At 32.5% G+C, this 27913-nt stretch overlaps 3 protein-coding genes across 5 annotated transcripts in view; 2 read left to right on the top strand and 1 right to left on the bottom strand.

Annotated features, from left to right (window-relative positions):
• The window catches only part of LOC148284999 (pancreatic triacylglycerol lipase-like), a 67248-nt gene extending 52694 nt beyond the window's left edge, over positions 1-14554 (top strand). The window contains exons 9-16 of one of the 3 annotated variants that reach the window (XM_088231615.1): positions 405-617; positions 3555-3630; positions 5119-5255; positions 6521-6582; positions 8356-8432; positions 11280-11349; positions 11869-11993; positions 14061-14554. In XM_088231615.1, the coding sequence (XP_088087741.1) occupies positions 405-617; positions 3555-3630; positions 5119-5255; positions 6521-6582; positions 8356-8432; positions 11280-11349; positions 11869-11993; positions 14061-14169 (869 nt within the window). In that variant the 3' untranslated portion in view covers positions 14170-14554. Of the gene's footprint in view, positions 1-386; positions 618-3554; positions 3635-5118; positions 5256-6520; positions 6583-8355; positions 8433-11279; positions 11350-11868; positions 11994-14060 lie in introns of those variants that run through there. The other 2 variants (XM_088231608.1, XM_088231623.1) reach the window with 2 other exon arrangements.
• A 5132-nt stretch (positions 14555-19686) lies between these two features.
• LOC148284998 (protein PET117 homolog, mitochondrial) lies at positions 19687-27436 on the top strand. The gene is made up of 2 exons (XM_088231903.1): positions 19687-20055; positions 20754-27436. Exons 1-2 carry the CDS (start codon positions 19964-19966, stop codon positions 20908-20910), a joined length of 249 nt encoding a protein of 82 aa, XP_088088029.1. The 5' UTR covers positions 19687-19963; the 3' UTR covers positions 20911-27436.
• Positions 26801-27451, bottom strand: mRpL20 (mitochondrial ribosomal protein L20). The gene has a single exon (XM_088231891.1). The coding sequence runs from the start codon at positions 27292-27294 to the stop codon at positions 26821-26823; it is 474 nt and encodes a 157-aa protein (XP_088088017.1). The 5' UTR covers positions 27295-27451; the 3' UTR covers positions 26801-26820.
• Positions 27452-27913: the final 462 nt, after the last annotated feature.

Genomic DNA, 27913 nt, shown 5'->3' with positions numbered 1-27913 from the left:
AGTTAATAAATAAATCAAATAAAACATTTATATTGGCGCGGTGCCGCCGGCCGTGTCAATACAAATTTATTTAGACAGGCGACTAGTGTTTGGGGTTTCGAAGTGTTACCAAAGTTTAATAGAACGTGCATGCATGTCAGAAAATGCATTTTTCTGCATTTTTGTTTTTTAAGTTTCTGCATTTGTTTTTAGTGGAATTAAAAAAAGGGGGTTTACAATCACTGCATCCCTAAACAGAAGCGATATTGCTTCTGTTTAAATAATGCGAAGTTATGCTTCAAATATCTGACCCTCAAACGGAATAATTGTGGTTTTTATTTTATTCAAACTACCCTTATGGTATGGGAATGTCGCTGAAAATATAATACTGATAGACATAGGCACAGACTTTGTTCCTCTATCAGGTTACGGGATGTCTCAGCCAGTGGGGCACCTGGACTTCTACCCCAACGACGGAAAGGAGCAGCCGGGCTGCGAGCTGGCGGCGGGCCCCCTTGTCCCGCTCACCCTGGTGAGGGAGGGCCTGGAGGAAGCCTCCCGCGTCCTCGTGGCCTGTAACCACGTCAGGGCCATCAAGCTCTTCGTGGACTCCATCAACGGGAAATGCCCGTATATTGGTAATTTACCCTCCATCTAAATATTATAACGAATCTTTTTCAGTAGTTTTCTTGCAATTACCGACACACTGAGATGCGAAATTTTTCCACTCAATTTTCTTGTTTAGGATTTTCATTTGAGAGCAGCCATATTTGTACCCGGACGGATTAAGAAAACAGTTATGTGTATGAATCCTGAACGAGTGCTTTCGAATCGATATCTACTCAGGCGAAAATCCCAAATAAGGAAATCGAGTAGAAAAAAATAAGTTTACGTCGTAATGTAGTTGTTGGCCCGGGTGCGATTCCTGAGAAGATCAACAATTAAATATTGATTAAGAAAGTGCTTCTGTATTGCAATATTTCACTTTCCTCAACTGGCACCTGAAGCGTAAGCCTGATCACCTTTCGCGTAACAAATAATCGATATTCGATGCATCTAGTGTACCAGTGAGTGTCTTATGCAACATCAGGTGCGAAAAGGGTAGGACGATGATGATCAAGTTAGTGATATCTCATTTAGTACTGAGAATTTTTTATTTTGTAATAAGAGGAAACGTGGTCTGACTTTTCTTCATACAAACGTTTTCCCGTATTTTCTCCCTGAATTATGGCACTAGAGCAATGATTTGTTTACACACTAGATATTTTATCATCAGCGTTTCTCTATCGTTTTGTTGTTTTGTTATTGTTTCTCGTTGGGAACTAGGACCATTCAAATACCCTTAATTAAAAGCCCCCAGTTGTCTGCCGTCTTCAAACGTACGGTAAACAAATATAAAAACTATTTTTGAAAAAAACACAAAAGGATCCGACACAGTATATTTCATTCTGATTCTCTTTCTTACAAAGTTTTGAGGTGCGCAAAACAGACGAGTGGCAGAAAAACAACGTTCAAATAGTTTTTCATCAAAATTGTCTTTCGCCGCATATCCTCGAATTCAATCGTGCGCACTTTGATTTAAGCAATGGAGAGTTAGTTTCTAGATTTAGTGTATAATGTACATGAAGGTGCTGGGTATGAGACAACTGTACCTAAAATAAGCACTTGCACACTTCTGGTCAAACAATAAGGAGAGGTCTCAGCAAAATGTCCGTACGAGATTTTCCCGGAGCATGAATTATGTCATACCCAAAACCCGTACGACTTTTGCTCAGAGACATCTCTCATTTATCGCACCGAGGGGGTTTTCAATATTAAGAACGTATTTAGCTCTCAAGGACAAAAAATATTTTCAAGAAAGGAGTTAAGGACTGGATTTTCCTTAGTGGGAGGGATTTAAGTAGGAAACTCCTTGATGATTTTCCGAATGCTTGAGTTTACTGTTTACCATATTGATGTGCCATATATATGTTTTTTTTAATATTGTTTAGAATTATTTTTTATATTTCTAATCCTATATTTGTGGTGATATACTCATGTGGCTGTGTCAAATAATTGCTCGTCCTATCTCAACACAGGACTTTTAGTCCCATGGAGTTGGGACTTATTATCTCAAATAATGTACAATAAACTTATGTTTGTAAATAAATAAATGTAATGTAGTTTTGCATTCAGTGTGATTCTTTTCTCACACATAACTGTACTTTTTATTCACCCGGATACGGAAAAAACATTAATAAGTTATCACGTGTTTATACATTCAAATTCAAATTATGTGAAATCATAATTTACGTATTTTATTATCATTACTATTGTCTTGCAACGCATAGGGCATTGTAATATTAGTATTTTAATCGCAGAGTATAGCGATCATTTCTAATTTACATGAAGGAAAGATGAATGTCTTACGCTTCAGATGATAGTACAGAGACTGAGGACTAATTGTTTATTTAATATATATACGAGTATACAAACTAACCTGATCAAAAAGAACATAAAACTATGTAGCAAAGTCAAACAAGGGCAATAAAATAATGGTATATAATTTATTCATAAACACGATCAATATGTTACTCTTCAAGCTAACCCATGCCAATCCATTGTTATCCCACACTGTTAATGGGGAAGAGATCTACGAAAAGCTGGAAGATCTATCCTAAAGAATTCCAAGCTGTGTGACGAATCGACTAATCTACACATTCTGGACATTGGGTCTTGAAAACAAAGGTTGCTCTTAGAAGATCTGATAAATAGCAGATTTTGAATCAGAAATGAAGAATATTTTACAGATTGGAATATAAAAGTCCAGGCATTCACATGGCTTATGACCTGTCATTGGCTGGTTTAAATGGCCACTGTACACACTATTTATTCAATTCATTTATTTAAATAAAACATAAACATTACAAACATACATTCAATGCGTACATATTATAAAAAATAAAAGAAAAAAAAATACATGAAAGAGACTCATGTCAAAATAGTAGGAGAATCTTGCTCCGGAAAACCCTTTCGGATACATGGAACAGATCAATATCCAGAGCGATGTTGTTCAGCATAGCGGTAGCCCTTCCAACAGGCATAACCATCGGCAGGTTGGTCCTGTATATCGGAATACGAAACAATGCTATGCTGAATAATTATCAGGAACATACAAACCATTATAATCTCAGGGTTATCGACAATACCGCGCAACAATCGATAAAAATGTGTAGTCAAATACACATTCCTTCTAGTCTCTAAACTGTTGTAGCCAAGCATTCCCTGGAGAAACTCGGTCGGATAGAGCCAAGGATAATACCCGCACTCTCTCATGTAGAGATATCTCAGAAACTTATTTTGGATTTTCTCTATCATAAGAGAGTACTTCAGTTCATGTGGCCCCCAAATCATCGAGCCACTCTCGAGTCTACTTCGCACCAAGGAGTTGTAAAGAGTGCTCAGTACGCGGATATTTTAAAAAACCCCGGCAGTACGCAGAACGAATCCTAACATCTTCAATTTAACCGCCAGTCTTTGTCTACAAAAATTAGGACAAACTCAAAACTATGTTTATACTTTTTTACTTGTTTCAGGTCACCAATGTCCTTCGTACCAACACTTCCTAGCCGGCAAATGCTTTAACTGTGCCAACGGTTGCGCCATTATGGGGTGAGATATTTCAATGGATGTTTTACTGAAACATATATGTACATATTTTTACAAACACGTTGACTTTAAACTGACTAGTTAATCACATTGTGGTTTTTTTTTTTTTACACAGCATTAAATTAATAATGTGACCTCACTGTTACTCGTGCCGAGGACACTTAACAATATGCTTTTTTTTTACATGAAGGTGTTTTATGAAAACTATTATTGTTTATTCATAAAACATAATATAAGTATAAAGGTAGGATTACACTATTCTCTCGTGTTGTAGAGTGGATTTTTGGGGAGCTATCTGGCCTGTATCGCTTCTATTAATATTGTACGGGCAAAATTACTCGTACATTGCTTTCGTGTGTTGTGTCGAGGTGCTACAACACAACAGACTAGGGCAATGTAATTCTGGCCGTACAATATCCGTAGAAGCGACTCGCGCCAGATGTTTCCCCAACACACCACTCCATTATGCTCGTGAACAATGTAATTCTACCATAACATTATCATATACTCCCCAGAGTTGAAAAACTAGTTTAGGACGGTACATAAATATAATAATTTTTGCTACAAAGCATCATAATAACAAATGAAAACCATTCTACATAGTAAGAAAACATATTTAAAACATCAAAACATAGTGTTTGAACAAATAAAAACATTCCTAGTATTCATAGAAATCGTATTATAATCTATCGGTATCAAAAACATTTAGGTTATATTTTTCTAGTACTACACTTTGACATTAATTTATCTTTTTATTTTTAAGTTAATCAAGCGATTTCACTTATTAGGAGCGGCCAGTATTAGTGAAACGTTTATTTTTGTTTAATATGGCTTCCCAAGTATGCCTTGTTTAATATTATGTTCTTCATAGAAATGTAATGATAATATGTAAACAGTGTTTCATATAGTATCCTTAAAGACGGAGGTCAGTAACAAGCTTCTGGCGTCACTGCGACTCTGAAGTGAAATCCGTTGTGACGGAAAATTTAAAAAATGTGTATTTGATCCATATTAATATTATAAATACGAATGTGTATTTGTCTGTTGGCTTGTGTTTCTTTCACTCATACTAATATTATAAATAAGAAAGTGTGTTTGACTATTTTCCTGTTTTTTATCACGCCGCAACGAAAAGACCGATCGACATGATTTTTTTAAAAGAGTAGCCGAAAAACTGGCAAGTGTCCATCCCGAAAATACATCTCACTCCCTCTGGAAAATTCTTACAGGAAAAATTAATTCATATTTACTCGATACTTTGTCGCCATAAACCATAGCCCATAGACTAACAACGGACGGGCGAATTTTTCGGATTGAGATAGTTGGAGGACCGGCAATCGATAAAGGCTACTTTTAACCTAGAAAAAAATACATCACTCCAGCTGGAAAACCATTTGTGTGAAACGATGGAACTAATTATTTGACTAGTTTATCTCTAATACCATATATTTGTATAAGAAGCTTTGCACTTATTATGCATTTCAATTGCAGATTTCATTCGGATAGCTCTCCTGGAATAATAGCTCATAAAACAAACCAGTCAGAAAATGAAGTAGCACCTTCTGTCACCAGAGAAACTCTCGGTGCCAAATATTTCATGAGTACTGGAAAAGACTATCCTTACTGCCGTAAGTGACTTCATAAATACAAATTGTTCATTTTTATGAGTATTTGTTGTCTTCCTCGTTATCGATAGGTTTCCTTGTATAAAAATCAATTTGAGATTTCAATAAAATTAAATTGATTACTATTTATTGTAACCTTATTTTTTTCCTAAATATAACACATCAAAATATTTTTTTAAATCGTCACCAAAATATTTTACTTTGACTGTTATATTATACATAATATGTATAAAATGTCAAGCAGATTAATACTACAGATTTTTCGAAATTTGATCGAAATTCTACCGATTTTTAAATATTTCCATGTTTTCCATATATTTTTTTAAACTATTTATTTGTTCCCAATATAGGCAATCTAGTTTTAAATGAATAAACCAAATACCTACTCACTATTTTCTGTTTGCTCAGAAAGCTACTTTTTCTGCCATCTGTTAATTATTATGAACACTACTTATCCTTCGGCCGTACGTAATACATACTCGTGCGTTGATTAGTTAGTATTGGTAAATAGTGACTCCCGGTTATTTTGAAAGTTGATAAATTAAAATAATGTAATTTCTCTTCATAATTTCATAGTTTCTATTTTATTATATGGAATGTCAGCAGATCACTTAGTAACAATCACCTGTAACTATTATGTGCTCAAATTTAGTAACCTGTTTCAGCGATGAGTACCTAGTTATTATTTTATCATTGCGCTTAAAATTACGATAAACGTAAAAAAATACGTAAATTATTGTGATCTCACTGGAAATCGAATCCGAAACCCTCCGTGTGTCAGTCAAGCGTCATCCATTAGTCCAAGTGAGGCGCCATTTTGTTTGATTTAAAAAAAAACACTTTTGTAGAGAAAAAAGGTAGGGAAATGTTTAATATTTCCCCCTTCCCCCCGACACTCCGCCCTAGGACAATGAATTTACCGAAATTTACCGATTTATTTTTCTGTATCTACCGATTTTCGCATGATGGAGGTTGTCAATGCCGCTACTAAGTAAAATAGGTAGGGCATTCCAAAAACGACTAGCATGATAAATTTTACTACTTTTATATTACGCATTGTCAAATTCGTGTTCAAAATTTTTTTCATTTCATTTTTGGATCTTTCTATTTCGAAACTGTATAAAACGAGGTTCCGGTGTAATAATATCGCATTAGATATTTTAACCCAAGAAAACCCAAGAAGTAACGAATATGCAAATTTCCCATTGATATACGAATACGTATAAATGCATGTGCTAAATTTTCTAATTATTTTTTTATGTTTGCAGAGAGACATTATAGAATAATAATCCACCTTGCACATCCCAAGGGAGCAGAAGAATGGGTTCAGGTACTATTTGTATTACTTATACTGTTTTTTTTGTTTGTAATTTTATATTTTTAATTAAGCAGCTGCAAAAAAAATACTTAGTGGGATATCAAATCATTGCTAGAAATTAAAATAGTAAATACATATTTACACCACCAATAAAACTTGTGTATTTTCAGGTAAATTATGTAAAACTCAGTTTATCCGTATTGCCAAATATCCGGATCGTTATCAGGAAATAAAAAATAATTGAGATATAACAATAACAAATAAAAAAAATCTTATTCAAAGCAATCCTTGCTAGACATTTTAAAGTTTTTAATGTGATTTCAATTCTCTGTATTATTTCAAAAGCAATAAAAACTGCATTGTACATCGCCTCAATTTAATAGTTAATCCAACTTTCCGGATTTATGCATATCCGGATAACGCTTGGCATTCATTTATTCGGATAATTGAAGTTTTATATTTTTATTATTCAATCTGAAAATCTAAAGCGGGTATTATTTAAAAACCGCAATGTACAACGGCGAACTATTTTTATAGATACAAACGGGTACCTGAATATTTAAAAAATCAAGTACAAATCCATCTTATGGGTACGATTCTTCCAACACAAACGTTGTTTTGTAAAATGAATTAATGACACGTGCCTAGAAAATATTGAGATCCGTGCATTATGTAAGTTACACCAACTTTACGGCGTTTGGTGTTGCGCCCGCCACCAGACTATCATTATCGACAAATCAAGAAAGGATTGCTTCGTTGGTTTGGACTTGTAGAGCGAATGAACGGCGAAAGAACGGCTAAAAGGATTTACGATGCGAATGTTGATGGTTGCATAAGACAAGGAAGACCGAGAAAGACATAGTACGACCAAAGCCATAAAATATTTAAAAATAGGCATGTCGAAAGTAGGTATAATCGGGTTGCGTGGATAAGATGGATGAATGTAGAGCAGTGGTCGGCAAACCGCGGCTCGCGAGCCACGTGTGGCTCTTTAGCCGCTAGAGTGCGGCTCACACAGCGCAAACTTCTAATTATCTTGCTACTTTGATTATTGTGTATATTACAAATGCTGTCATTGAATGCATGGAGAAGCATCATGTTGAACTAGATTGAATTGTTATAATTTCAACATATGAGGCTTAATGTATGACCGAAGTGAGAAAGATTTTTTTCTATTTTCTAGGCAATAATTAATCATGAGATGCTTGTTTTCAATGTTATGGATTTGGTGATCAAGTTTGTCAACACAATTGTCTCTAAAGCTCTTTATCGCCAATTTAATTATTTTTCACTTGAAATAGTGAGTAAATAGGGAGATCTTCGCTGCATTATAAGGTTTGTTTAATACGAAAATAAATTTGGCTCTCAGAAGAAATTTTAGTTGTTGTACTGCTGACCTTTGGCTCTTTATTAGTATGCCGACCACTGATATAGAGGAAGCGAGGGCTGTATACAAAGACGATGATATGGAGTCCTATCCTCTCTGTCTACTCCTACAGGGAAACAGTGTGATGGAATGATGTGAATCTTACGATTTTATCGTAAATCTAGGTCTTGACAGACCTAAAAAAAGAAAAATGTTTACTCATCGTTGAATTCTATTTTACCGGCCCCAAAAATAAGCAAACATTAAACAACTTTTAAAATATCGTATTGAAATTCAAATAATTCCATCTTTATGTTACACTTTATTACAAACAAAGGATTATCTAATAATGGCATTTTTGTGATATGTGCCAACTGCCAACCTTAACTCCTTTGCTAAAATGTTTATTTTTTCAACAGGGATTTTTAAAGGCCACCCTTCACTCCGATAAGGGAGTTATCAGAGGACTTGATCTTACGCCGAATAATTATGTCAAGTATGTATTTTTAATTTGTATTACTTTAAGTGCCAGTTGCACAAAAAAAAGTTAAATTGAATTAAGTTTAAAATCAAATGTTCTCTTCGATGTGGTCAAAATACGATGCATAATAAAATTAAGATAAAGCAGCTTTTTTTTTACGAACGCCTAAAGAGTTTTAACATATAAGGCATAGACGTAAACTTTAAAAAATCAAATATAAATACTAGGTACTCAATTACTATTCAATTGCATAAGAATATTAATTCTTAAAAATAAAGTTGTAACACAAATATATTATTTTTTGTCATGTGTGTTTATTAAGAATTTATGTGCGAATTTAACTAAGAAATATATGTATCTAAAATAAATATGATGTTTCATTGGCCTACATTGAAATATAAGCATTTAACCAAATTAGAAACATCAAAAACCTATTAACAACTTTACAGAAAAAAACCAGATCAGAAATTATTCTGCGAACACTAATTAAAGTAAATGCAATGTAAAATACAAAAGTTTAAATTTTTTCGCGACAAATGTAGCTTCACATTTATGATTAAATTTTATTAAATCGTGATGGAACCGCAAAAATTATTTAACTTTCCTATTTTTCTTTCTTTTTCCACTTCCGCTCCTAAATGGAGCGTGTGGTTATAACCAAACGCCTGCACGAGGCCCTAAAAGACGTGTGACGGTTAGCGGCGAAAAAATGCAACCGAACCTGTTTTTTTCCCTAATCACATATAATTCGCCATTTCTGTGTCATTATCAGGTTTTTACATTCAGTAGCTCGTGAGTCGTGATATCGCTCCCTAAAACACTGTGCACAGGTGTGAAGAAGAGGAAACTTGGGTTGACGTTCTCCTGTGACATGCGCAGCACGTGTCCAAGCCAGATCCACTGCCGGACCCTCAAAACGCTCGTTATAGGAGGTTGCTGCGTCCATTCATAAACTTCAACGTTAATTATGAAATCAAACCAACTTATGCCTAATATAATCCTCGATTACTATCTCTCAAAACCCAGAAGTTTGGTGATTTATGTTTTAGTAAGGTCCTAGGATTCGCACCCATGCGTATAAGGAGTATTGACGTAGACTAGAATTCCAGTCAGCATCGTTTTAAAGTTGCTCCAGCAGTTCCTAGGTAGATTGCGAGCTATTTGTGCATGCCACCATCCTCAGTTTTGAGAACTCCTAAGTATTTAAAGCTTTTAGCATTCTCGATCCTCTGACCATTATTATAGAATAGATAGGTTGATCAGGGTCAGAACAGGATTTGTTGCACATAATTTAGGTTTGTTTGGTATTAATATAAGGACCAAGACGAGCGGAATTTTCCTGCATTTGTCATCAACTTCCTGAAGATTATCAATAGATTTTTCAAGAAGAACCGCATAGTCTTTGTACTCCGAGTGACACAACTTTAGGGTGGGATTCATTCCTATGCCTCGATCAGGTGGTATTGATTTGCATAATATAAATTATTACGCCCTAAAGGATCGCCTTTCTTGTGAAGTGCAATTATCGTACCCATTCCCTCGGATAACGTTCTTCGTCCCAGACTTTTAGTTATAAAGTATAAAGAGGCTGAACAATCCCATCGAAATATATTTTTTTTAGTTCGGGATCAATTCAAATTTTCGCCCGGCGCTTTCCCGTTCTTCAGATATTTCTCCGCCTTAATGATTTCATCGATGGTCATAGAATGATCGATGATATTGGCTGCTCCAGGAATATTTATTTAGGCAGCTTCTGTCGGGATATAGAAAAAGTCCGAGGGTGGTAAATTAAGGAACCCGTTGAAATGATTCTTTTAGATGTCACACATTCACTCCATATTAGACCGCCTAACTGCGAACAGGGCCGGGAATAGTGTTGTCTTACCACATACTAGTATTATCAAACCGTGGACCGTTAATATCTCGAGTTTTCAAATCCAACGAATAAATGGCGCTAAAACTTTACTCCGCGTCCAATCAAATCAGAATTAAATTTTTCCCAGCAATATATCGAATCTATCCAAATTTTTGACAGAAACTGAATTTAACCCCTTTGGGAGTTATTAATAATAATATATTAACAACAGAGATGAAGATCCATTTAAAGTTATGTACGTATATACAAATATATTTTACATGTGAAGTGGCTATTAAACCAGCCAATGATAGGACATAAACCCTGTAAATGCCTAGACTTCTATATTCCTTCTATAAAATGTTATTCGAGTCTGATGTAATTTATTAATAAATTATTTATCTTTCGTATTTTAAATTAATAGGCTTCTGTGGTAAAAGGTAGATTAAAAACTGGTCAGAGACCGAAACCAGATTTTCCGAAACTAAAACTTATTTAAATAAGTTAAAAGTCACCTCAAAACCAAATAAGGCCAAAATCAGGCGTTTTTATTGTTCCTAAAGCTTTCGAGTTCATTAAAATAAGTGTTAAATAAAATACTCAATCATATAAAAGGCATAAATTTTATCTGTAAAATAGATTATTTTTAGCGCTGTTTGGTTCGTTGTAATGTTACATATGACTTATAAGTACGCTATAGGAACTTTAATTTATTAACTATAAAGGAATTATACTAACTGTAGTCAAAAAATCACAAAATCAGTCTAGTTTTTAATTTTTATGTAAAACAATGGCACAATATATGGTTGGTTGGGAGAAATTGCCATTTGGCATTAATCCCGCCAATGTATCATTTTCACAATGTATAAAAGTTAAAAATTAAAAAATACAGTAATTATTTAAATGGACTACAACCCAATATTTTTAATTGTGCATATCCTTTTATTTTTGTCGTGCAACTTAACCTTGAAGTGCAAAAGTTGATTCTAATGGTTCCTAATTTACAGATTAGAACATGGAACTACACATTCTGTCGTAGTCACTCATCCTATGGATTTGGGAGGAAAAATAAGAAAGGTATTCTTTATTATTTGTATTTTTTTTTAAACAGGCACTAAAAACGTACAAAACTTAGAATTTTAAATGACATTATTTTTTTTAATACCTAAAATTGTTACAGAAAATGAGAACCTCTCGGGGGACACAATTTTTATGAATCACTTAAATATTTTTTTACAAATTTTAACCAACTACTATAAATTGACAAAATATATTACAACAAATATTGAAAGCATCTTTAGGAAAGAAAAATAAAAATTATAACTTGTATGTAACTATTTATCTATTGAGGAATGGTTATCCCGTTGCCTACCCTGATCAACCATTGGCGGCCTCCGTGGTGTAGCAGTCAAGATGCTTGAGTCACACACGGAAGGTTCCGGGTTCGATTCCCGGAGAGAACACAAAAAATTAAATGTGATTTTTCTTAAGCCTGGGTGTTCTGTGATGTAATTCACCACTGTAATTGGGCCTCCTGGCCTGTTGTGGTGCAAAAAAATGTGTAAATTACAGTGTGTATGAAATTTACTATTTCAGGTAGAACTTTCATGGGAATATGACATGAATGTTTTGGAACCACGATCTCTCTGTCTTTTCTGGTGCAATGATCATCTCTATGTGAAATCTGTTGGCATTGATGAAATGGAATTACCAAGTAGAGGGTAACGAAACTACTTTTGATTATATTTTTAATTCTTCCATATACCTGAATAGTGCTTAAAATCTCTGTCTACGTTTATAATTTCCAAATCAACCATTAGTAAAATGAAAGTTTTTCTCAATTGATGACAAAATTAGTAAACAAAGTAGAATAAGATGACTTGAGGGCTAAAACGTGTGTTGACGGACTCAAGAAAAACGTGCGTTTTTTATCATCGTTATTATCCTAAAATTACACTATTTTAAGAACCTCTTAACTACATATGTTTATTATATACCTAGTATTATTTATCGTCTTTTTTCATTGCCTTTAACAATTATATTATGAATAAATACTTTCATTTCTTTAATTGATCATATTATTATAATACCTGTACGATGTATGAATGTGGAAGTGGCTAGGAATGTATGGCAGGATAGACGCGTGTGGCGTTTTATCTTATTTGCCTGCCCCTACGGGAATATGGTGCGATATACTACCAGTAGTATTAGTAGTAGTATTGATATTATTATAATTATACAAGTGCCCAGCGATAGATTTCTGATTTTAAATTTAAATCATGTTCGATTGGAAATTTTGTGTTTTGGTATCGTGAGCGTTGCGGATTTGTCTGACACTATGAAGCGTTAAACAGGAGAGCAGCGTGCTTACGCTATTGAAGCGTACCTAACCAATGGCTTTTCGCCCATCACCGCGCCGCGTAAGTTTTGTGCTCGCTTCGACATACGCCGCATTCGTGATACGCCATCGACTAAATTGATTGAGAACTGGGTAGCACGGTTTAGAGCTTTAGCTTCAGCAATAAACAAACCTGGGCCTCAACCGAAAAAACGTGCAATGCGTCAACGATTCCAAAAAAGAAATTAAGGTTCCACTCCTGCAACATTCAAATCGTGCAGAAATTACGAAATAATGATAGTGAATCAAGACAATCGTATGGCTAACAGATATTGTAGAGATTTTCGACTGATTATCGAATGAGGAACATCTTCTTTAGCGATGAAACATTTTTATCTCGACGATTGTCAATAAACAAATCTGCCGCTACTGGGATCCAGACAACCCGAGAAAAATGCATGAGATGCCACTGCACAATAAAAAATCTCGTTTCAGCGAGATGCATTATAGAGCCTTACTTTTTTTAATACGAGCGAGGCGCAGTCGTAACCGTCAATTCTGAAAGATAATGCAAAATTATTGACACGTTTTTTAGACAACACGTTGAAGGTGGTTATTTCTTCAATAGAAACAGATAGTTTCAACAAGATGGTGCAACTGCCCACACAGTCCGGCCATCAATGAATGCAGCTAGGGCATTATTCCCAGGAAAATTCTCATTTATCACGCCCATTCTCCAGATTTAGTGACATCGCCTGGCCCGCAAGATCTCCCGATCTCAGTCCATGTGACAATTTTTGTACAACTATCTCAAAAGTCTCGTTTACAAAAATCAGCATGCCAGTATCGCACAGTTCAAAGACAATATCCGATCTGAAATAAACGTAATTTCCAGTGCACAGAGAAGGCGTGTTTTTGAAAATATGAGGAATAGGTTGAAGGAGTGTCTACAAAACAATGGTCGACATTTAGAAAATATGATCTTTAAAAAATGAAATCCGCTTTTGTCCTCTATTTATACCTATAATTATAAATTCTTTTGATATATCTGTTTTCGTGTATTTAAATAAATTTTCAAAATTGGAAATCTGCCGCTGGACACTTGTATAAGCCAACCCTATGTTTTTTTGCCATGATTCAAGCAAAACATGATAACCAGTAACATAAAATACCTATCGAACATTATCTACAAAATATATGTAAATAAAGTTCATCTCCGTTCTACATTTTTTTACACACGGTAAATGATCCATTGTTTATCAATAAATGAATAAGCGTGAAATTTTATGAAAGCTAGAAGATTGGATATTCAATTTAAACATTCTTAAATTATGAATCGGAGTGGTTTGTAACCAACCAAATTATTATTAGTATTAACCACTTGAAGCGATATTCTCAAATCCTGTTTACAAGTTTTGTAACAACAAAAACAACTGTTTTTTTTTTTCAGAAAACGCAACATCGACTACAAGAACAAACTATGTTCTCCTAAACGAGAGTTTGCAGAAATTCCCAACAGAGGATCAGCTAACTTCTACGATACTTGCAGCACAAGATAAAACCAATTTTATGGACTAATACGAAATCATTCAATCATACTTTTGCAGTATTTGTTTAACTTTTGAAAATAATTAGACAACGTTTTTTTTATGTTTCTCTATATGACTAGTCTTCGGATTCATTCTGCATTTATCAATTTTCTGATTGAAATTTTAACCTTGCGTTATGTTTATCTAATAATATTTTTATTTTATGAATTTTTGTTAAAATTTGTATCGTTGTGATCTCTATTCCTACTGTGTAGGGAAAGTTTAGACTAATTAGTTTTAATCTTATTATTTAATTAATAAATGTAGCTATTGGTTTCTGTTGAATATTTACGATAAGTTATGTATTTTTAGCCATTTTTATGCCAAGTATATTAATAAAATAAATTACTTAACTTAACCATTATTTTTTTTACTAAAGACCTTATTAGGATGGTGCATGGTACACTGTAAACTGCACCAGTGTTAAGTCTGCCTTCCATTTGAAAAATCACTTTGATAGTTTTACACAGTAATCCAGTCAAATTGTCGAAAATAAATATAAAATACTCATTTGTTGCAACAGAGAAAAAACATTTTCTTTCGTGAGGAAATCCAGCCAGTGTACAAACATTTGGACATACGCATAGCATTGCTGATAAAATATTTCAATTTGATTTCAACTATAGCAGTCTGGAGAACTTTAATTTCGAAAAAAAATAGATATTAAAATTACTTGTAAATAGATAGCAGCTAAAGAAACAAAACAAACAGTCAATAATAATAATATATAGCCTCGGTTATTGTGAGGGGGTGATTTCGGGAATATTAAGTATGAAAATAAACCTCGTTTTATTTCATTGCAAAGCTCATAAAACAAGTCAAATGTTTTCGGGAAATGTTTCTCGATAAAACCAATTAAAAAATAAAATTAAACAAATACTGTTTCTATTTTACCCTCAAAATAATATTTACCCAATTGTTATCGATAACGAAAAAAACGCAAAAAGCTTTATTATAGATAGTTGATGTTGTTTGTTGTTATTTAGTTTTTAAAAATTACAACATTATCGTATTCAGGACATGAAGGTGCATACTTATGCACCTTCACTTGAAACGCTGTATTTTAAACTATGATGATGAATGGAGGAGAAAGCAAGCAAGGAAAATTGGAGGAACGTAATCAGAACATTTTTATTTATATACTATCACTATGCCAAAATTCAGATTTACGTCATTAATATATATATTTTTTTAAATTATAGAGAAATACTTGAGTTTTTATTATCAACCCAAATATTTACATTTTCACACCATTTCCTAAAAGCCGTAAATAACTTGTGCTCGAAAAATGAAAATCAAGTTGTGGTAGAGTGGGATTTGAACCTCGGACTTTTGGCCCGTGAGTCCACATTACTACCACGGGACCACAATCCGGTTCATATAGGTTATAATATCCTGTAATGGCGGGAATTTTAGACTTTTTTCTTGTTTCTGGTCACATAAATGTGTTTAGAGTGATGTGAAAATGTTTTCCTCTCTGTTGCAATGAATTTGATGGGTTTAAAACAGTTTATTTTTTATCAAGCCTTTAGACATTTTGAAAGGCGCGTATTATTTTGTATTGGAGCTTAACTTGAGTGTTAAGCCGGGAATTATAAAATGTGGTAGATAATAAGCCAAGTCAAGGAAGAATACATTTGAATTTTACAAACGTCAAATATATTTTGTATTTTACGTTTATTTTTGGATCACTTTGTACTCACTTCGGTAGTATTAAAAGCTAATAAAAGAAAGATAATACATGTACTAAAATTGGATAACACACATTTTAATTTTTTTTTATTAATATATATTAACAAATTACAACAGGGATGGAGAATACCTTAAATAAGGGAATATGGAAGTCAAGGCATTTACAGGGCTTATGACCTGTCATTGGCTGGTTTAAGTGGCCACTTTACACACTGTGTAACATTCACCATTTTGCCTATGTTTGAACATCCATATTTCTTCAATTCTTCCATCTGTTGATTTTAGTGAAGTTAAAGAGCTGAAACAATGCCCAAAGGGCTTTTGCCGTACAAAAGTTCTTTCAAAAATACATAATAAAGTTTACGTACAACAATAGATAGCAGTTATGCCTTCTTTTCAAAAGTTAAAAAATAAAGTTAATAAATATTTTTTTGGAAAGATACAGTAGGAGCAATTCTCAAGTATGCAATTTAATTGCTACGAAGTGTTAATTAATAACTGAATAAATAAATACCAACATAAAAAAATATGAAAATAAACCATCATATTTTAACAAACAAATGTAGAAAAGTACATGTATCAACATAATTATTAGGTAGTAAAGGAGTGACTAATTTAACCATGCTTTTTGCTGATAATTTTTAAGGTTGTACTTGACATCAGGCAGGTGAAATATTAAATATATCAAGAAGATCGTCGAACTTTTTGGTATTTAGGTGAGTTCGCACTAATTAAGAGAACGAACCCGTATGCAGAGACAAACCTTAAGGTGAGGAAAGTACATTCTATTGTCTTTACCTTCGGGTTATTCTCTGCATTTGAGATTAGATGTACTTTCCTCACCTTAAGTTTTGTCTCTGCATACGGGTATAAGCATAGTTTGATTGAAAAGATTTTATTTGGAAAGTACATCTAAGTCTGGTGGTCTTAAATGGAATCCTAAAGTTTAATTCGTTTACCAAGAATGGAAAATCTATAACATTATTTACAACAATATGTAGTGTAACAATATCAGCTATTATGCGTCTAGTTGAGAGCGAGGATATGTGAAATTTTTCCTATAATAAATAATATAAAATCTCAGAAAGGGGTTGACTCTCTCTAAGTTATCTTTATTAACATTATAAATAGGTGACCAGAGCAGAGGTGCTATTCTGAGCTGCTTTCGCGGTCGTAGAAAACGCTTTTATCTCGCGTATTTTGAATGTAAATACGCTAATAAAAGCTTTTTCTACGGCCACGAGAGCGTTTGGAATATCACCCTAGATTTGAAATGCATATTCTAACTGAGACCTCACCAGTGAGTAGTACAATAATTTACTTGAATTAGTTCTGTTAAAATGTTTCGTAATTCTAATGAACCCAAGAATTTGTACTGTTTTGTTTGAAACAATTCAAAAGTGCTGTAAAAGCAAAAAAAATCTATCAAATATGACAAGATGTTTGATTGTTTCTAACGGTGTTACAGCAGTATCATTTTTTAAATAATAGGTAGATACTATTGGACAGCATATGCGATTGAAAAACATGTGATGGCGCTTTTATATATGCAGATATTTTCGATTTAATACACACCACTCACTTAATCCATCATCCACTGTAATGTTTTAACATTAGTAAAAAAATTCACTTTCAGAAACATTTTTAAATCATCAGCAAAAAAAAGGTCTTCGATGCAATATCATTCAGCGCAATATTATTTATAAATACATTGAAAAGAAGAAGAAAATTCCTTTAAAAAATACCCATTAATTTCAGTTTGCGTCTAATCAAATAACTTTATAACCAATTAAGTGAGGCACCTTGAATGCCTGATGTTTGCATTTTTTTTACTACAATTTTCAGATTTACAGTGTCAAATGCTGTCAGAAAGTCCGTGTATATAAAATCAGCTTGTAAATTCTTTTCAAAATGCCCCGCAAATGTTAATCTCATATAACAGAGGGTTTGTGACAGTTGATCTTCCAGATATAAATCTATGTTGATGAGATGTGATTATATTCCTAAATTAATGTTTAACGTCGTCTAATCCAATACTTCAAAAAGCTTTGGTAATGCTGATAATATGCAAATCGGTTTATAATCAAAGATACCGTGTTTTTCATCTGATTTAAAAATGGGAATCATCATCATCATCATTATCATTCCCTTTCCGCTCCTAATGGTGAATAGGGCACTGCATTGGTACACCAATCGCGGCGTATCTTGATCATTTTTGTTACATGAAGGTAAGATGATCAGTCTCACGCTTCAGGTACCAGTCCAGGGACTATGAAATATTTTTATTGTAAAAACACCTTTTTAAATAAATATTTCAAATGAACCATGTCGGGAATCGAACCCATGACCTCTTGCATGGTAGGCAAACGCGCTGACCATTACACGACGAGGCCGAAAAATGGGAGTAATATGACTAAACTTCCAAGTATTAAGAAATGTTACAGTTATAAAAGTTTTTTTTACAATGGGACAACCAAAGATCTTAAACAGTTTTTAATTATGAAATGTGGAATTTTATCAGGGTGTTTGTATATGATAATAAATATGAGGTACGTACTTATAATTAACCACGACGCATTGTTGTTAAAGCGCGAAGCAACATGTTGGTCCAAGATCCTTCAATCTTCTAAGCAAGGAACTACAAAACATTAAATCACTGGTACAGTTTAGAGTAGGTTTGAGGTCTTGGATTAGCATGGAAGGAGCAGATAGACACATTCTTTAAAAAAAAATGAAAGGTAAAATGCATACTGCAAATAAATCTTATTTTCGTAATTTTAGCGGTTATCACGGGGGTAATACATGGAAAATGAAAAAGATGTATATTTATGGGGTAGTTTGGTTATTTGAGAGAGAGTAACGAGGTTTAGAAAAATTAAGATGAGTTTTAATTATCTCGGAAGCTGAAAAAATCAAGTCGGATCGGAAACTTGAGATTTAATAGAAAATCGCGTCTCCCTGGTGTCATATCAAATATGCGGTATGGAAGTTAATTCGCCATGTGTTTTTTTATTTTAAAATCCCCATCGTGATAATGTTGTTCTAATTAAAACTTAATGAATTTAAAGCCCAAAAGAGCAAAGGCCGCGTTAGCAAAGGAGGCGGTCCACTCCGGGGATCCTGCCTATAGTAATTTACTACCACTAGGTGATCTCCTTGTTATGACGAAGGAGAAGCAACTTCGCACATGGCAAGAATATTGGGTAGCCTCCTCCCAAGCCAAGGGTAAACATCTTTTCAAACTGAAACCAAATGTAACAGAAAAGCCTTGGTTTTCCAAAGTGATTCTGAACAAGTTTGAGACATCCTCTATATGCAGAATGCGCATTGGGCACTGCTGCAATGGTTCTCACCTGTTCAGAATCCATGTCCGGGACTCTGCCATTTGCGAATGTCAGCTAATGAGGAAGATTTAAACCATATTATTTTTGAATGCCCCATAAATGATTGTTATCCTCATTTCCTATCCGACCTCTCTGATATTAATATCTCATTCCCTATTTATATTCTCACTCTCTTGTCCCCACCCAATAAACGTGTATTCAAAATCTTATGTAAATATCTAGTTGTAAATGGTGTAAAGCTGTAAATATGTTTTATTATTATATGTTTATATTATATTAAATACTAACATACTAACTTGTAAATATTATATTACTAAAACATGTGTATATATGTAAAAAAACAAAAATACTCGACACTGGCTAGAACACCCGAATTGAGATGTGAAAAGGCCATGAAAAAACGAAGAAGAAGAAGAAGAAGAGTGGGGTATTGTAGTTTTTAATTTTCTTGTTTATGGTACATTTTTGACAGATTTAATCAAATGCCTAAGTGGAGGCATAAAAAATAAAATCTTAAATATCTAATTATCTAATACAATACCTGTAGTCTGTGTACAATACCAATATCTATGACTTGAAAATATGCAATTTACATTTTGTGATTTGTAGTATTTAAAATTTAAACTTGAACTTTGTTCATAATTTCAATACAAGTGCAAATAATACCACCCAGTAATTAGTGCTCAATCCCTATCAGTTATTTCGCTTCTTAATATCACCTTAATATTATGTCGTTAACTTCTAAAATAACATTAGCTACATCATGCATAGTTTCGGCAAGCATCGTAGGTTATGTTCATTATAAGCAAAAATCTGACAGGTACATACATACAGTTTGTTTTTATTTAAATCCTTTATGTATTTCTTGATATTTTCTTCGAATGAGTTCAATAAAATATTATTATTCGTCTTATAAAGACTTGAAGTAAATTAAAATTACCTATAAAATAGTAAATGTGGGATATAAGTATATGATGTAAAAAAAACGGATGTAGTTATATAAAAATAATACATATTTAGCAGCATCTCAGATATCCTCTTTTAGTACTGACTATCAAAATAATCCTTTAATAAGGGAAGTGTCTCTTACCGATTATTTTATTGACATGCCTAAAAAAACCATCAAGACACTAGGTTTTAAATGTTACCGTTTCTTATGCGCTCTTGTGTTTAATTTAGGTGAAAATGTAGGAACGCTGTTCTAATTTGTGCTTAAAAAAGACACATGTGGTTATCAGAAAATATTTTAAGATATATTATTATTATTTTCATCTTGTTTATATTATTATATATTTTGTATTTTGCTACAATACATAAGCACTATTATGTTAAGGTAGGTTCACGAATCCATTGAATACGTGGTTAGGATAGATTTACATATTGCTTTTTATTAATAAGACTGCCAATTCACATTATATTTTTATTATGGTTATATTTTTTTTATGTATTAGTTTATTAAGTTAAAAATTATTCAAATAAAAACTGTTTCTTGTTTTTGACATTTTGTTTTTTCAACAGAGACAAATTACACGAAGGTGTCATAAGAGATGTTGAAAGACAGCAAAGAAGGAAAATAGAAAATTTGTACATTTTGGAACAACAAAGTGAATTGACCAAACAATTGCAGAAAAATTTAGACAGTCAAATTACCAATACTAACAATACCCATGCATAACAAACAAAATTTTATGATTATGTAATTTAGAGAAAAATTAAAATATATTTATGCAACAGTTTAAATTTATTATTAGTTGTCGTTATAATTTATTTTTAGTACTCAATTAAAAGGTTATAAACAATCTAATATTTCATATTAAATTATTTTTTTAGGGATATTTTTTTAAGCCCACTTTAATTTTAAACATCCTACCTTAATCTGAATTAATGAGGAAATTTGCTACCCAAAATTGTATTATGAAAATACTTTCTTCGACATTATTATTATGATATGGTGAAAGGTGGCCTCTGTGGTGTATTGGTTAAGACAGTTTGTAACTTAAGTTCGTTTTGTCTAACAGACCATTTTTAACGAAATTGAGTTAAGTGTGCAGGAGTTCTGAGTTCTGTTTAGCCTTTATTTTCAAATAATATATTTTTTTTTTTAATTGTTGTAGGGGTTTTTTTAACAAATTTTGTCTTAATTTGTGGTCATTATTTTTGCCTATTTTGTAAAAAAAACATTAAAGCTCTATTTCTGCAGATTTGTGTTTTGGTCTGTCGGACAAAAACGAACTGAAGCAACAACTTGACTCACGCAGGGAAGGTTCCGGGTTCGATTCCCGGTGAAAAAACTAAAAATTAAGTGATTTTTCTCAAGCCTGGGCATTCTGTGCCGTAATTCACCACTGTAATTAGACCTCCTGGCCTGTTGTGATGAAAGATTATGATTTAAACAAATATTTCATTTTGAGGGCCATTTTCAACGAGTTGTAAATAACTCACTATTAGGCAATGGGAATCAAGTTGGGGTGGGATTTGAACCACGGACCTATGAGCTGTGAGTCCGAGACACTAGCCACGGGACTACAACCCGATTTAACACATCGCAACCAATAACGTGTTGGTGTCATAATCTTCTAAAAGGTAAACAAGTTCGGCTACTGGCTACCATACTTATCCATCTGTGGTAAAAAACTTTTTTTTTAAATAACAAAATTAAATAGTTTTATACAGACGGGTATGATTTTTAAGGAAGTGAGACTATTAATTTATATCCACCTAGTGATGTAGTGGCTAGCGCGCATGCCACCATAATTGAGGTCTCGGTTTGATTCAGTTGGGGTTAAAATAAAATAAATTGTGTTTTATTGCTGTAATATTTTCCTCGATTTCCTGACTTATCAACATTTAACGTAAAAAAATTAACATGAATATAAACTATTACTGTTAAAAGATGAACTATTTTGAATAATGCTTAATAAGTGGTTTCCAGTTAAACATCTCATTAAGAAGGTATTAAGTTTTTTAATGATTTTATCATGATGTATTTAATCATAGTAACACACCATAGACTAACACACCATTCAAAACTGTATGTTCCTCATGTATTACACCTTATCCAAAAATTATATGTTGATTTGAGACAAACTTATATATATTAATAGAATCATGACATTTAAATAACACCTTAATGAGGATTATATTTCACCAGAAGTCCCCGTAATTAAAAGTGTAAAAATAAACAGGCAAAGAACATACGTTGAAATAATTTCTTGTTTAATATTATTCTTATTATGTGTTATAAAACATTTACTTTTAAAATACCTGAAATTCCTTCATATGAATTTTGTTGCCTATAAAACCATGTGTGTCGGAAGATACCGCAGAAGTGAAAAATACTCAACTAAGTATTAACCAAATAGATTTTATTAAAATTTTAACTAAGAAATGTCACTACTCTAATACTTGATTTAAATGAAAGCTTTTGTTTATAGATATCAGTGAAATGGGGGGGATCATTTTTTTTTACTAAATAGGTACATGTATATTTCATAATTGCACAATAAAAATACATTCATATGGAGGCAGTCACAATATGATACATAAATGCACAAAATATTACTTTTTATTTAATTTTTTTAAAAACTTGTTAGGGTTAAATAAGAAATATTATAAGGTCAAGTCATATTATAACTCGTCTGGTTGGTGTATGGAATTCATTTGATTCAGGCATTTAAAAATACTTTTTTTTATTTTAAAACCTGCTCTTAAAATATAAATTAAATCAACATTGGACAAAAATAATTATTTTTAACAGTATATTTGGTAAAAAATATACTAAATAATTTTACGTATTTGAAATATAAATACTTTTAAACCAGCAGATTACGCCGATTAGTATATGCATTTTATAACCAAATATACCTTGAAAAATAATTGTATGTGTCTAATATTTATCTATTTTATTTTTAATGGCACGATTTTGAAAGGAAAATGGCATTTTTAAATGGCTAAATCGTATAATTTCCTCAATTTTTATCAGAACACAGCCGCTCACGTAGTAACTATTTATTTATATTAGAAAATCATTGAATATTAAACAAATTTTTATGCATCTTTTTGTAAATTAAAACAATTTTTTTTGGTTTTCTGGTAGTAAAATGATTTATTACATGAGAGTGAACAAAATAATAACAATAATTTACAAAGCTCATTTCAATCTTGTAAAATATTACAAACTCTTGATAGGCTGGCACATACTCCAAAGGGAAGAGAAAATATTAGCTCATATTAATAATTTCCATTAAGAATTCGTTCTTTTTTCGTGAAGGCATGTAAAATACATATGAATACAATCATTATTCTTATCTCGTTCACGCCGATAACAATATTATATATCTCATTCTACCTATTGTTTATTTCACTCGGGACACTGTCCCGCGTTCATATGATTTTAGCAAGGATCTTCTAGAACGAGAAATATGTAGTGCGGATTTACGTAGGGCAATTTTTCTGTATAGCATTCGATATAATATAGGTACTTATATATTTTAAAGCTTAATTTTTTTAATATTATAAAACCTAATTACATTATATTATATACTTTCTTTACAATAGGTACAAGGAACTTTTTTTTTAATTGGTAGCAAATTTTGGGGAATCATTGACCCAATGAACATAAGGCAAAGCCGCTACTGATAGATAGATATATTTTATTTCAATTTTAAGTAAAATGTATTGGTGGAAGTGATAGGTTTGCAAATATAAAATATGGCATACTATCATCAGTTTAGCATTTTCCACCAAAAGTAATGGTACAAACTAGAGATCATAAAAAAGCAAGAAACTGTTATTTTAAAATAGTTTATCCCTTAAAACGGTTTTGAAAGTCTCAGGAAAATAATATATACCTATACCAAAAAACTGAACATTTATTTTTTTATGTATTTTGCCTTTTTGGGTTTACAACTTGCAATGTACGCATTTCGTCACCCGCGTCTGCTACAGTCAGACTTCCCGGCGAAAACGGGAAGCCACCCTCTCAAGAAGAACTAAAAAGTCGGAAGGTAGGGACACAATTGCACCGACTACAATTCAACCTCAATAGTCTGGAAAACGACTTTCCGCCCGGTTTTAGTGTTCAAGAGAGACGAAGAAAGTCAGCTGGCCAAGCTTAAACTTAGGACCTTTTATAACAAAAGTATTGAATTTAGTTCACATTTCATACGGGTGTTTAAATTCAGGAGCCCCTTTTTAAGTGCTAACTTGTGAGGAATCTTGAACCGAACCCCTGTATGGAACAGATTTATTATACAAAATAAAAAAGGATGAAATTTCAATTATTACCAACCAAGATAAACATTTTTGTCGAGCATTTCTTCAACTTATTTTCTGTAATGTAATTTTGGGGTTGGAATTTTTGTACAAACAATTCACTAGGTATGGTTATAGATTAATAATAGTATCAGAGATTGTATGTAATTATTCAACGAAGGTATTTCTTTTGTCTGGCAAATAATTTAAAAATTAAAATTAGTGAACAATTTATCTAGCTGTACCCTGCAAGTTGTCACATCCAGTGTAGTTGTTGGCAGGGTAGAAAGTCAATTTGACTAACAATTTTACTAATTTTCTTTTTAACACTTTCTGGAAAATTAAATTCTTGTATAATTATTGTAATCCATATTGTACATTTTAAAACTTCATTAATATGAATTTAGGATAAGGTTTCACAACAAATAAATATGTTTAGTTAGAAAAGGGTGTTTGATTTGAAGCTTCGTCTTGTGCGCAGTTCATATTAAGTGAGCGAGGTATATTTTGGTAAAATTTACTCTGGTTTCATGTTTAACTTGACTAATCTGGTTGGTGGCTCGGGTGGGTGCTACCCCCCAGAATTTCCACATCACAATGATAGTAATTATGCCAGGTGTTGTCTATCTTGCTCACTCCATTACGGCTGAACTAGCAATTAATAAAATAAAATATTTTTCTTGGAAATGTTATCAATTTGTGAAACAATGATGTGTTAGAAAACAAGTAAAATATTTTAAGTTTGTCCAAATGTTTGTAGACAAATTCAAAATATTATAACTAAACAAACTGGTCCAAGAAGAAGTTTAAAAAATGAAAAATTGTTTTCGGGCGTTGCTTAGTATTTGAAATAATTCAATCAGAGGAATATCTTCACTGCAATAAAGATTTAAGCTCTTTTATTTTATCAAAATTAACAGATTGAAGATTTGAATAAATGTGGACGTTCAAACATAAGCAAAATGACGAATGTTACAGTGTGTAAAATGGCCACTTAAACCAACCAATGACAGGTCATAAGTCCTGTAAATGCCTAAACTTATTCCCTTTTTTAACCCTGTTGTTATTTTTTAAGAAAACAAGTATTCAAAATTTTTTCAATTATAGCATTTCTGATTGGATTCTCAAAAAACTGTTTAGCAGTAAACGGGGTTGAAAAAATTAGTTAAAATACAAATAAGTGTATGAAAGCATAATCTTATTACTTCACTTTTAATCGGATTTTTCAAGTACTAGCGTACGAAATCCACTTATGCATCCCCTACACAACATCTAATTTCAACTACGGATGCAAATTTAAACACCTCATGGGAAAGAAAACAGCAAATTCCTGAGTTTTGGGTAAAGATGACTTTGAAAACTTTTGTGTGCCCAATGGTTTTGTTTTATACGGAATACAGAATCAATGCAACAGATGCAGCAACATCTCGTAACAACTCTCAATCTCAATAAATAGCGACAATTCAATTGGCTAAGCCAGTATATATTATATCTCCCAAAAGCCTTGAAACCAAACTGGCCTACTTGAAGAGTGTTTTCTGCATTTAGGTAAAAATACTAAAACAAAATATTAGTTCGCCTCATGGCGAGCACTACTGACTGGCATATTCAAATTTACTGATGTAAATATGCAACTCAATGATAGTTAAGTAGTGGTACAGTAGGGTTCGAACCTCAGATATTTGATTCATAATTTCATAACCACAACCAGTTAAAAATTGCAGATATTGTCGTTGCGCCGGCAATATCTATTAAATTTTTAACGTATTTTAAACTTCTCATTACGATTAAACAATTTCGTCTCAACAAAATAAAGTTAAATATTTTATTAAAATAAAATGACGTACTTTCCCTTTTTGTCACCAATAAAAATGTATTTAAAAATGACATCCATCACTAAGAGACATCATTAAATTATCTCCTAAAAAAAACAAAATGCCACTTAAATGATATTACCGGCGCAACGACGATATATTAAAGGCAGAAAAAGTCACTGATACCTATTTTACCAGCTTTCTATTTATCATAAGGCAAATTGCTTTGTAAAATATTTTATTATAATAGAGTATGTAATCAAATGGGATCTATTTGTATATTTGGTTTTTTAATAAACCTTTGAGATTAATATTTTAACCATTTGTTCACTCTTAATTATTGTTTGGCACTATTTTCTAGAACTTAAGCCTTTTTAATATTTAAAAAGAGGGGGGATGAATATAAATACTCGTGTATTTTTTTAATTTCTATTTAACCTAAAATTTTATACATACTACATATAAGGTATTACTTATAATCAAATAAAAGGCCTGATATTTTGGCAGTACAGTTAATATCATTTTTCTTCATCTTTCATCATACTTTTTAATATGAACTCATATTCAATATCCCTACCAATAGGTGAAGGATCTTCTGGAATCCAAAATTCATCTGTATACAATTTTTCTTTGGCTATAGCTGCTAATGATTCAAAGGTCTTAGGTTCCCATATTGCAAGGTCTGCAAGCGATTTTTTATTTAGCATTATGTTGCACCTTTCCAAACCCTCCTTAAAGGCGAATGAAGATATATTATGTTGATCACAGGCAGCATTAATCCGACAAACTCTTAAATCATTCATGTCTTTTTTTTTCAAAGCTCTGGCTTTGGTTGCATATACCAGAGCCCTGTGGACGTATTTAACAGCGATGGAATAGCAATTACGACGCTTTCCAATAAAATGGGCTGCCATATGAAATATTCTTCGTTTACGCCAGAACGAATCAGGCCCTCGTGATCTAACCATCAACATAGCTGTTTGAAAGACCATGACTTTTAAGTTGAGGTTTTTCCTCGTGAAACACCGATAGTACAAGAATTCAAATTATTTAATTATTCTATATTTCGAGTTTTGAATTTTAAGGTTATTACAGAATTGCACGATTGACGTTTGTTTTTCGAAATTTTAAGTCACAGATTAAGTTTTTAAGTTGGTAGTTTACGTTTCAGTGTTGAGATGTAATAAAATACAAAACAGGGTTCCTAGTTGCATATTCGGAATACCTCATATTATATTATTATTCTCTGGGCTGGTATTTCAAACGCTTTCGTGCCTGTGTTATCTCGTGTATTTACACACAAAATACACGAGTAAAACTGTTTTATCGTGCCACGAGAGTGGTTCACCCTTGGGCTGCTATTCTAAACGCTCCCGCAGGCGTGCAAAACGCTTTTTTAGAACGTAATTATGTACTAAATAGGCGATAACAAAGCGTTTTCTACGCTGGCAAAAGCATTCGGAGTTCCATAGTAAGGTTTGTTTTGACATGTTGAAATTCATTTTTAAAAACGTTTTTTCAATCTGTCATAGTAAAAACAACAAAAAAATTGGGATTTCTTTGATTGTTTTATTTTTTTGCTTTTCCACCTGTAACTTTTAAAGCATTGCC

This window comes from Micrasema longulum, unplaced genomic scaffold (assembly GCF_059751315.1).
Source record: "Micrasema longulum isolate JH-2025_06_02 unplaced genomic scaffold, ASM5975131v1 h1tg000071l, whole genome shotgun sequence".
NCBI lineage: Eukaryota > Metazoa > Arthropoda > Insecta > Trichoptera > Brachycentridae > Micrasema > Micrasema longulum.
The sequence above is the reverse complement of the archived record's forward strand: the minus strand, read 5'-3'. Positions and strand labels throughout refer to the sequence as shown.